General features: G+C 40.4%; 1 protein-coding gene across 2 annotated transcripts in view; it reads left to right on the top strand.

Moving 5' to 3' along the window:
• Nucleotides 1-12435, top strand: part of LOC122548937 (ALS2 C-terminal-like protein) — a 106257-nt gene that overhangs the window by 17344 nt on the left and 76478 nt on the right. For both annotated transcript variants that reach the window (XM_043687924.2, XM_043687923.2), the window contains exons 2-4: nucleotides 1361-1497; nucleotides 3131-3333; nucleotides 4433-4538. In XM_043687924.2, coding sequence (XP_043543859.2) covers nucleotides 3193-3333; nucleotides 4433-4538 — 247 coding nt within the window. In that variant the 5' untranslated portion in view covers nucleotides 1361-1497; nucleotides 3131-3192. The remainder of the gene's footprint in view (nucleotides 1-1360; nucleotides 1498-3130; nucleotides 3334-4432; nucleotides 4539-12435) is intronic.

Here is a 12435-nt window from a genome sequence, read left to right as displayed (position 1 = left end):
ATTAAATTATGCCAGGGGAATATTTTTGGAAAGTAAGTAGAAAACCCAACAAGGGAGGAGAATGTTCTGGACCTAAGATTGAGAAAGTAGCCTGGCCAGGGGTGGCATATCAGTAGTGGGGCGGTGGTGCATTTTGGAGAAATAGCATCATCATAACTCAGTCATATTTAGGTCAGTTATGGGAAAGGATAAGAATGGGCAGGAAATACAATTTCTAAGTTGGAGAAAGACTAATTTTACTAAAGGAAGATACCATTTGGCCCAAATGGACTGGAAGCAGCTTGCAGATAAAATTGTCATCTGGAAAATACTGAAGATGAGAGAGACCTTTGATGCCCACATCTGCAGGCCCCTGAAGGTAGTAAGGGGAGGGTCAAGGATAAACACACTGAATGCTGGAGAAACTTGGCTGTTCTGGCTGCATTTATTTTTATTCATTGGGAGTGGGCATCACTAGCCATGCCAGCTTTCATTGCCCGTTTCTAATTGCCCAGATTTGTAATTCCAGATTTTTATTGAATTCAAGTTCCATGGCAAGATTCAAACCCAGGTTCCCAGAGAATTAACTAGATTAAAAGCCTAGTGAATATGACCAGGCCTACTCTTCCTCTCTGTGGAAGGAAGAACAGAATTAACATTTTCAAGTCTGGCATTATGCTTCTTCAGCAGGGAGGATAGGGTAAGGCAGTCGAGGCATATGGGATACTTGCTTTTCTTAACTAAGGCATAGAGTATAGTGTTAAAAATCACACAACACTCGGTTATAGTCCAACAGGTTTATTTTGAAGGAGCAATGCTCTGAAAGCTAGTACTTCCAAATAAACCTTTTGGACTATAATCTGGTGTTGTATGATTTTGAACTTTATCCACCCCAGTCCAACACTGGCTCCTCCACATCATAGAATATAAGAGCAGAGAGGTTATGCTGGAATTGTATTAAAAACTGGTTAGGGCACAACTGGAGTATTGCATGCAGTTCTGATCACCATATTATACAAGGGCTGTGACTACAAGAAGGTGCAGAATGAGGATGTTTTCCAATTCCTTCATGAAATTCTGGTTCTTGCTGCTAGATCAGCTGAATAGTTCCAATCTGAAAATATGTTGCTGGAAAAGCGCAGCAGGTCAGGCAGCATCCAAGGAACAGGAGGATCAACGTTTCGGGCATAAGCCCTTCCTGAAGAAGCCCGAAACGTCGATTTTCCTGTTCCTTGGATGCTGCCTGACCTGCTGCGCTTTTCCAGCAACACATTTTCAGCTCTGATCTCCAGCATCTGCAGCCCTCACTTTCTCTTGAATAGTTCCAATGCCTGAATTACTAATATTCTGTAATTTAGTGTTTCTTTTTCACTCCCCTCAGGTTTTTTATTGCATTGGGATTTATGGATATGGACCAAGACTAGATGTTTGATAATATTTCTTTCTTTGATACCTACTGTGTGAATCCATTTGAGATGTAATATGAAATTTCGAGGGAAAGATGCTCTTGATTCAGAGGTAAGGAAATATATTGGAATTAATGCATAACTGTCTTAGCTTCAGTGCCTTATATGGTCTTCCATCCAACTCCCTATCTCTCATCTAGCATCTGATCACACACCTTTCCCTTTCGATACTATTCACTCCCTCCCCACTCTGCTTTCCTATTATTGATGACAGTGTTATGATCCTAATTGAAGGTACTGCTGGACAAGTCAGATCTCAGAGTGGGACCTGGCTTGATAGACTATAAGTTTTATTTTTCTTTTTGCTTACTGTGGGGATCAGTTGCTGAACATTTTCACAACAGATTGCCAATGCACTTATAATAAAGTAAAAGAAAAAATTATTACACAAATGAAAATCACAAACTACATTTTACTAGAAAAGAACAATTGGAACAATCCCATTATTAACATCAGAAAGAACGATTATTCCCTTTAATCCCAGCAGTGTCTTAAAGAAATTTGAACTTTTATTGAAGTCACCTCTGCCCTCATGTTAATGTTTCTTGATCAGCTGGCACAGCTATAATCTGTCTCCTTTTGGCATTTACTGGATGTTATTTTCTTCAGCTAATCTCTCCCGAAACATTTCAAATAACCTGCAGACTCAACGCACACCTACTTAACATGTATTTCCTATACATGCCTTCACCACCCTTGTGGGATCCTTACTCTTTGGCACCCTCACAGTCTTTTACTTCTGGAATTTTCTTCTTATTGACTTCTAAGTACCTCAGGACTTAGGGCATAGGTTTAGGGTGAGAGGGGAAAGATATAAAAGAGACCTAAGGGGCAACTTTTTCACGCAGAGGGTGGTACATGTATGGAATGAGCTGCCAGAGGAAGTGGTGAAAGCTGGTACAATTGCAACATTTCAGAGGCATTTGGATGGGTATATGAATAGGAAGGGTTTGGACGGATATGGGCCGGGCGCTGGCAGGTGGGACGAGATTGGGTTGGGATATCTGGTCGACAAGGACAGGTTGGACCAAAGGGTCTGTTTCCATGCTATACATCTCTATGACTCTATGACTCACTGGAGAGTGCTGATCACAGCACCTCTGCTGTTATGTACCTCTTTATTCAGCATGGAAGTGCTTCTGACTCCTCTCTTTCTCTCACTCACTCTCTCTTTCTCTCCCTAGTGGTTGCAAAATTCTAGTCAACAAATTATCTTAGCAATTATCTCCCAAGTGGTATATTGGTCATTTAGCTGAATGACAAATTCTCCAAAGTACTACTTTGAACTCAATGTTCAAAATGACTTTCTGATCTTTAAAATAAAAGGTCAGATCTTCACGGAACTGAAACCTAAAACTGATGTTTCAATTTTAACCGTTTTATCACTTGTGTGTGTACTTGTCACTTTTTGACTTGCTGTCAAATACCTGCTATGAAATCTAAATAGTTCCAGATGGACAGGCAGTGGAATGTGAAATAAGGTGTATCTGTTAGCTCATTAAATCTTTTTTGTCAACATATGCCCCAGCATGCTGTTGCTGCTATATGCCTCAATTTAGGGATAACTTCACAAGTGTGTAAAATTTTGTGGAGTGAACTAATGTGATGAATGCTATCACTTAAGAGAGCAGCTGGAAAACCCTGGATAATTTTAAATACTTATGTTTCTCTTTTTAATTAACCAGTAAACTCTTCCGAAAAATCTGCTGAGGAAGATGGATGTTCTAATATTCAGTTGAGGCACAGAATGGACCCAAATCATCCAGTCCAGCAGGCTGATCCAGATGTACTTCTCCAGAGAGCCAGATTTTCTAGAAATTGGAATACACCTTTCTCAAAGTCAACGTCAAGCTCCAGAACAATCCTGAACTTGGGCCCAGAAATTAAGGTAAAGCACCATATAAAACACATTTAAAGTTGTTTTGTTTTGGGGTGAGAATGAGAATAGGCTATGTAGCCCTTTGAGCCTGAACTGTCCTTTTTCTGACTGATGTATCCAAATTTTGTTCTTCCTAATCTTCAGGAAAAGTATGCAAAATTTATGCAAATGGTCCTCAATTTAACTCTTGAAGCCCTGATATATTTGTGTGAACCTACAATTAACTTGCTCTTTTTAAATATAGCTGTTTAGATGCTTCATACTGCAATATTCTAGACGATTCTTAGCATTTATTTGTATAAATGAAAATAACCTCCTCACCTTTTGCGTTCATCTACTGTGATAAAAGTTAATTTTCCAATCACCTTTTATTACATGCTGTGCAAATCTGTCCATTAACTTTTAGTGACTTTTTCAGCACAGACCTATTTCTTTGTTTCATCTGGTTTCTAAAAATTGGATTGTGGAATTTTTTTAATGTCACAAAATCTTTCAATTTAAGAAGACCTTTTGTTCTATCTTTCCATCAAAATATCAACCTTACGTTTATTGGGTGATGGCTGTCTGTTTGATCCCACACTTCCAGCAGGACCACTTTGTAAGGTGACAGTGAAATAACTTGCAGACCACAAGAAAGGGTAATGACTGAACTGATTAAAATCAACTTGATAATAAACCAACTTCCTTTTACATTTGGTTTCAGTTGATAGCTTTGCAAGCTAACCAATTTCGGTTCCAGGTGTTGTGTCCTTTCAAACCAACTACCTTTTCCTTCCATGTTGCACTTTTTGTTTATATTTCATGAACATGTCTGAGTGCAAGTCAAAACTTTGGAGAAAATGTGACTTTCTTCGCCAATACTCAAGATCTATATTGTAAGCTATTATTTGAATACTATTATGGTCCTTGTGCCTCTGATTTTTCCTGTATTTCATTTAAACCATCTTTAATGCATTCACGTTCTCTCCTAGACCCTCAAAACAGTGGAACAGTGCACAATCTTCTACAATATAATATCAAGCTGGATTTTACCTAAAACACTGTTTAATGTTTCTGCAGATGAAGTGTGGTGTTTAGCATTATTGATTTTTTTTTAAATTCTCTAAAGGAGAAATGCCAAAGGGAAGCTGCCTATCTCTTCAAGTTGGAGCAATCCTTCAAGAATTCACTGACTGATCTGAAAACTCACATTCTAAAGCCTCTTGTCAAGGCTGGTAAGTAATTGTCAAATGTTGACTCATCTTAAAATAATTTAAGACTGAGCCAAAAAGAATACTTAACGTCTTATAGACTTCATTCTCTCAAGCCTATTAGTGATCTGTAATCTTTAAACCTACAGCAGAATAGAATACATTACCTTGAGCATCCAATTAATGAGATGGTTTAGGGAGGCTGATAGATGAAGCTACATTGCATAAAAGTAGGGGAGGGAAGAAAATAATTTGGTGAGGTTTATACAAAAAAAATTGTCAACTGATGTAGATTAAATTGAGAGCAGCCTTGAGAATTTTTAGTTCTGAACTAGACCATTCCCTGTGCAGAAGCAGCACATTTTCCTTCCACATACATTTGTTATCTGCTAAACTATCCACACTTAACTTTGTAGCTTTAGCAGTTAGAATCCTACGTATATTTCAAAATTAGGATCATATGTCACAGGATGTTCTACCAAATTTTCCTGTTGCACCTGGGGCATTAATAATAAACAGTATTGAGGTTGATACAATGAGTTGAATCTTTAGTACTTTTTGGTTAAATGCTAGTCAAGTAGAGCTTGGTGGAGTGGTTCTTGCCATGTGGTCAAATGTGATTTATCACTGAATCATATCAATCTTGCTGTATTATATGAAATTTCAGCCTTATGGCGAATATCTCATCTGAAGCTTGTCCCATCTTAGCACATGCCATTCCAGTGTCACTCACTACTCACTGGAGATTTGAGAATTGATTGGCATCCTAGCACCCGGACAACAACTGTCACTTTGGAGCTGAGCTGCATGGCTCTTGATGTCTTTGACATTCTTGACAGGGTGCAATTGGTATCCCATTTTACAAGCATGGTTCTGGAACTCCTGCTGGATGGGGTGGTGCACAGGCAGGACCTCCTGTTCATCCAGGGCCAGCAATGAAGCCCACAACATCAGACCATGCCAACCTGCTGCAAGGTTGCTGCCTGAGTTAGAGTAGTCTTAGCCATCTGGATTGCCCAGAAGATGATCAATTTCCTTCTCTACTCCGCTAGTGTGTCACCATTTTCTCACCAATATTTCTCATTCACTCTATCTCTGAACTGCACCCACCTCCCACCTGGGTTCATGATCTATCACCCTTGTTCATATATGCAACTTTCTCCCCACTTACTCACCCTATGCAATTTGTGACACCATAAGACATTAGAGCAGAATTAGGGCAGTCAGCCCATTGCGTTTGCTTTGCCATTCAATGAAATCATGGCTGATTTAATACTCTCACCATATATAGTATTTTTGCTGAGTTCTTATGTTGCTCTTTGATGTATAGGACACCTCCATATAGCTACCTCAAGCTATGATAAGGAGATGAGAAGGAGACATAATGGGCTTAAAGCAACTCACCAAACTGAGGATGAATGGGAATACAGAACTGGGTAGCACCAGTTAATTTATAGTCCAAAGTTAATTTATAGTCCAAAGGCATTTACATCATCTGACGTGTTGTGTGTGAAATTTAGTGATTAACATCCTAACAGTACCCTCCACCCTTATACGTGCTCATCTAAAACTACAAACGTTTTAGATTAGATTACTTTACAATGTGGAAACAGGCCCTTCGGCCCAACAAGTCCACACCGACCCGCTGAAGTGCAAACCACCTATACCCCTACATTTACCCCTTACCTAACACTACGGACAACTTAACATGGCCAATTCACCTGGCCTGCACATCTTTGGACTGTGGGAGGAAACCGGAGCACCCGGAGGAAACCCACGCAGACACGGGGAGAATGTGCAAACTCCACACAGTCAGTCGTCTGAGGCGGGAATTGAACCCGGGTCTCTGGCGCTGTGAGGCAGCAGTGCTAACCACTGTGCCACTGTGCCGCCCACGGTTGAAATTACCGACTTCTAAAATGCCTTAAACTATATACTAAAACAATTAAAATATCTTAAAATAATTAATTCTAAAATAATAAAACAAATATTAAAATATTAGAACTATAAAACACAAAAATAATATTAACATCCATGGACCATCATAAAAGTTATTGGTGCACAGATAAAGTAGTTTAGCTGTCACTAAAACTCTGCAGGGTTAATAGAATTTATAGGTTTAAGGAAATTGTAAGTCCCAATTTCTCTTGGACAAAGGAATGATATATTTGAATGCTGAGATGGTTTTTAAGCTTATTGTTCAGATCAGTCTATTTGCCTCTGGCACCTACAACAAAAACAGAAAAGGAAATCTCTGTGCCATCTGTAAGGGTAGGTAATCTTTTTTTGATTAAGGTGTCTATATTTAACAGGCCCAGACTCTCTCTCACTGATTATCCTCATTCTCAAAACATACATTTACATCAACAATGATGATTTTCAGACCTTTCTTGAATGTACAAAATCAGGCTTCCATACCTTTCCCTCTTTATCCCTCAAATAGGGTTCTATATAAGTAGGTGAAAGTGAGGACTGAAGATGCTAGAGATTAAAATCAACTGTGTGGTGCTTGAAAAGCACAGCATGTCAGCCAACATCTGAGGAGCAGGAAAATTGACATTTCAGGCAAAAGCCCTTCATTAGGAATGAAGCTGCGGGTGTGGGAGGGAAGGGGTTAGGTAAATGGGAGGGAGTTGGGCTGAGGGGAAGGTAGCTGAGAGTGCAATAGGTGAATGAAGGTGGGGATAATGGTGATAGGTTAGAGAGGAGGGTAGGGCGGATAAGTGGGAAGCAAGATGGATAGGTAGGACAGGTCATGAGGATGGTGTCGAGTTGGAAGGTTGGAACTGGGGTAAGATGGGACGAGGGGAAATTAGGAAACTGTTGAAATCCATATTGATACCGTGGGGTTGGAGGATCCCAAGGCAGAAAATGGAGGAATGTACTGAATTTCATTACCACCCAGCATCTAATTCTTTGTGTAATTATAAATAAAGGTCTTTCTCCATTATGCAAAAAGTGGAAACCCTTGGTCATTATGCTAAGACCAGTACCATCACAAAATCGCAGGACGATTCTCAAACTTTTCTCCATTCCCAGGTGCAAGACGTTAACCAAAGCTGTATCATCTGCAAACACGAGGGCCAAACAATTGATACTTTCTTCATTAAAACTCATAAAAACACCCGACCTTGTATCTTTGAGGGTGGACCAGTGGGTCCAATGTGTTATTGAATAAAAGAGGGAGTAGGGAATCACTTCGTTTGACCCCTCTAGCAATTTTAATAAAATCCATTTTACAATTATGGCCCCCAATTGCTGTAGTATTATTTGGATATACATTTGTAATTAATTGAATAAATTGTTTCGGTATGGCCACCCTTTGCAAAGCTTTAAAAATAAACTTATGACCCACTGAGTCAAAAACTTTAGCTAAACCGAATAAAAACAAGGTCTTTCTTATTTCTTTTTGCTCCCTTAATGATGTTCTCTAGGATAGCAATATTTTCATTGCAGCCAGAAGATGCACTATGATCTTGGAGAGATCCTTCTGTCTAAAATTTCGCTATACTACCTCATTAAGCCTTTGCACTATGATCTTGGAGAAGAGGTAAAGTAAAATGTGTCCCATCGTTGTAGGCCTCCATTTGTCAGTGTCTTTCAAGCTGACTTTGTCCTCAGTTTTGGAATGCTATTTGTTTGCTAAAAGCATCTACCTGGGTTAATGACCATAGGTTTCAGTGTCTGTTTTGGGTTTTGTTTGATGTAGTGGATGACCACCCTGCTGAATGAAAGGAGCTTCCCAGTTGAGCTCTCCTCTTTCTGGAAAACCCTTATGAAAACAAAATAAATCTGAGTGACTAGAAAAATCGAGGATTTTGTGGTTCCTAGGTAAACTGCATTTGTAAAGATCTCAGAGACAACTGCGTCAGTTTAGTGCCCTCCAGCTATACATGCTAAAACACTAACCAATTGAACATTTTACATCTTACCCTTGTCTTCAGGAACTATTCGCCATTTGCTTAAAGTTTTTCCTTTCCAAAGCGCATCCCTGTAGAGAGAAGGATCCATATTTTCCTGGTGTGATGGGTTGTGTTTTTGTTTGTTTTCAGGTCATTTTGTAAGATTGAAATTAATTCTTTTCATATTTCAAAGTGTTAATTAGCTTTGCATCTTTGCCAGATAAGTCTTATTTTCCCCTAGCATTGTTGTTTGTTAAAGAAATCTAGTTCACCGATCTTTTTTATTTTATATCTAATTAAACTAAAATATGTAATTAGCCATATCTGTAACTGTTTAAAGCATTTAAATTCATGTGGTGGTCAATGGAATAGTAAGATCACTGAAAGATATGGAGTACTCCACCAGTCTCAGTCACCCTGACACATGGTGTTATAGATGGAATTGAGCTGTCTTTATTAGTGAGATTTGAATTGGGTTCTACATAATTTGGAATCCAAGGTTTTAAGCAGTCTCGTATTTGTCTCAGACCGAGACCAAGGAATGGGATGGAGTTGATGGTTTGGATTGAGGATTGAAGATGATGTTTTTGCCTTACCAATGTTTAGCTGGATAAAGTTTTGTCTCATGAAAGACAGAATGGATAAGCAGCCTGACAACAAATATTCTGTGTGTAGAATTAGTGAAAGGGGAACACTGATATCCTGGAGTGTGCTCAGACATTGCCAATGTCTGAAAATGGTACAACTAGCAAAAAAACTAGATTCCTCCATCTTGAATTAAGGTAATTGTGAAGAAAGATTGTTAAAGAGAGCACATGATTCAGAAAAATCTGGAAACCATGAATGTGACTTAAGGGACAAATTGGAAAATTTAGAAAGAATATCAGGATGTTTGTTACAATAGATATAGAAACAAAGTCTTGGAGTTATTTTAGAAATAGATTGATCTGATCATTAAGGACCTGTAGAATTTTTAAAATTGCATATGGACTAAGCTTTCTTGACCCAAATGATCTTTTCAGATTGGGGGAAGCACATATCTAATGGGTAGAGTATTCCCAGTGTCTGAATGATGTGGGCAATGGCAAGAGAGCTGTGAGGATACAATGAGAATGAGAATATTATATTCTCAATGGCAAGATAAAGAGTCCAATTTTCCCTTTAAAGTTTCAATCACTAGATGAGAATCTCATTAGTGAGTGGCAAAGGCACCATTTTCATACAGAAACTTCTCATTATTATGGAGTCCTATGTCATTTCATGCAGGTTGCTTTTCCCCTGGATACTGCTAAGAAGCCAGACATCGCAATTCCCACCTTGAAAGTCAGTAGTTACTTTGCGGCTGCAGGTTGCTGGTGTCTTTTCCAGGGTTCCACCTTGGCCAGTATTCTCCACCATCTTGCAGCATGCTCATTGGGGAGTGACCAGTTCCATCCTGCATCCATTGGCAAAGCACCAGCGTCACCATATTGTCATAGCACATGTTGGCCTCACTTTGGAGCTCACTGGCACATTACATTGCAATGCTGCTGCAAGGCCACTTTGTACGCAGGGATAGACACCCATGTCATACATTTGAATAGGGTACATCTCAGGACACTTAGCTTACTTTCTTAGCACGCACTTTTCACTCTCAGCATCTCTGACATAATTTGCCTCTTTGAGGTTTGCACTTAACACAGTTTCTCAGCAGTTCCACCTTGCCTTTTAGCACAGACAAAAAGCCTGAGAGTTTGTCCAGCAAGCCAGCACCAAATAACCAAGGGATGGGGTGGACATGTTGCTGTACAGCATCATGCTATATCCATGTCATACCTACTGCATGTCTCAGCAGGACATGTAGCAAACACACATGGCCACTTCTGAGAATCTAAGGGAAGTAGTCCTTAGTCCGGTTAAAAGGGGATAACAGTTTGTCAATGTATGCTGCCACAGTCAGACAAGGGCATGTCTGATCTCATTGACCAAAGTCAGTTAGGCACTTGATCAGGATCTGTGTCCTTACAGTCCATGATTTGGGTCAGTCACAGTCAGTCCTGCAGGATGAATGAAGCCAGTTTGAGAGTTACTGGTAAGTCAGTTAGGGAACAATGTAGACATCAGTCAAGGGTCTGGCCAGTCCTCAGTCAGGAGCAGTGGTGAGCTGTCCCAAGTGAGTGAAGGGCAGAGAGTGAAAAGGGTTAGGAGTTTGGAGTTTGGGATAGATATCAATCATTGAGAATCGACGTTTCGGGCATGAGCCCTTCTTCAGGAATCATGCCCGAAACGTCGATTCTCCTGCTCCTTGGATGCTGCCTGACCTGCTGCGCTTTTTCAGCAACACATTTTCAGCTCTGATCTCCAGCATCTGCAGTCCTCACTTTCTCCCATATCAATCATTGAGGCAAGATGCTGCTTGTATCAATAGGGTGGTAATCCTGGAGGGTTGGTGGGAGATGGAGTTGTGGAGTTAATGTGTGAGAGGTGTAGAGAGAAGATGGTGGCACTTACACTCATGAAGTGGTAAAGGTCATTAACCTTCCTGTGGCATTGCTGCGCGATTCTCTGAGACATGGATACTGCACTGATCCAGATCGCTGTTCCAGATAGACTGTTGACTTGGTCTCCCCTAGTGGTCCTGGATAATAAAGGACAGCCCACCTCTTATCCATCCCATCCACTAGGTCACTTTTGACAAAGAGGGGTGTCAAGCTTGCCCACCTCAGCCATATTGTTTGGAATTACAAACCAAATTACTAAGGGCATTTTCTGATTTAGTGATTGAAATGGTGTACATTTGGGGTTTAAAAATGGCACTTGTGGCCTGAAGGCTGTGAAGTCGTGACACCAGTTTGGGTTCTTGCCTGTGCTGAATGCAAGATTTTGCAAGGAGTGATGCTGTGGAGGACAACACCCAGCTCATCAAGTGAGCGGTGGAAAATTGCATGAGAAACATTGCCTCAGCTCAGAGAAAACTCTTCCACAGAATTCCCTGAAATTGACACTTAAAAGGGCAAATTCAGCCCATTTTGCAGATGGAACCTTCATAAAACTGATCTGGACATGTTTGCAGAGTTACAAATTTAATCTGAGTCGATCCCTCGTATCGCCATTGCAATGTCACCAAATCCATCCCATCTGAACATAAGATTAGCACATTGGTGATGTAACACATCTTTGTCATTTGTGGCTGAGCTACATATAGTTATAAAGTGGAGGTTGACCCCTCTCTGCAAACTGAAACTGAAACACCCAAAGAGGAGCACTTCGCCATATAATCTGTAAAAAGAGTATAAAAAGTGGTGTAACCTGCTCTTTGGCAACTTCTAGTGGTTAAATAAAATTAATCCCTGACACTCCCTTTAAAGTTTTTGTTGCAAACGTTTCGTCCCCCTGGCTAGGCGACATCATCAGTGCTTGGGAGCCTCCTGCGAAGCGCTTCTTTGATGTTTCCTCCGGTGTTTATAGTGGTCTGTTCCTGCCGCTTCCGGTTGTCAGTTTCAGCTGTCCGCTGTAGTGGTTAGTATATTGGGTCCAGGTCGATGTGTTTGTTGATGGAGTTTGTGGATGAATGCCATGCCACACATACGCAGACAACAAGCAACATGAATTCGACTGGGACAACACTACTATCACAGGGCAAGCCAGACAGAGAACAGCCAGGGAATTCCTAGAGGCATGGCATTTATCCACAAACTCCATCAACAAACACATCGGCCTGGACCCAATATACCAACCACTACAGCGGACAGCTGAAACTGACAACCGGAAGCGGCAGGGACAGACCACTATAAACACCGGAGGAAACATCAAAGAAGCGCTTCGCAGGAGGCTCCCAAGCACTGCTGATGTCGCCTAGCCAGGGGACGAAACGTTTGCAACAAAAACTTCCAGCTCGGCGAACAGAACCACAACAACGAGCACCCGAGCTACAAATCTTCGCACAAACTTTGAACTCCCTTTAAAATCAAAAAGTAACAATTTATTTATCTGACTCTAACAGTGAACTTATTAACTAAACTATTAACAAACTGAATAAA

The sequence above is a fragment of the Chiloscyllium plagiosum genome, unplaced genomic scaffold, assembly GCF_037043375.1.
Source record: "Chiloscyllium plagiosum isolate Xiang-an unplaced genomic scaffold, Cpla_swu_hap1 HiC_scaffold_4, whole genome shotgun sequence".
Lineage (NCBI taxonomy): Eukaryota > Metazoa > Chordata > Chondrichthyes > Orectolobiformes > Hemiscylliidae > Chiloscyllium > Chiloscyllium plagiosum.
Note: the sequence above shows the minus strand (reverse complement) of the source record. Positions and strands in the feature narration are given on the sequence as shown.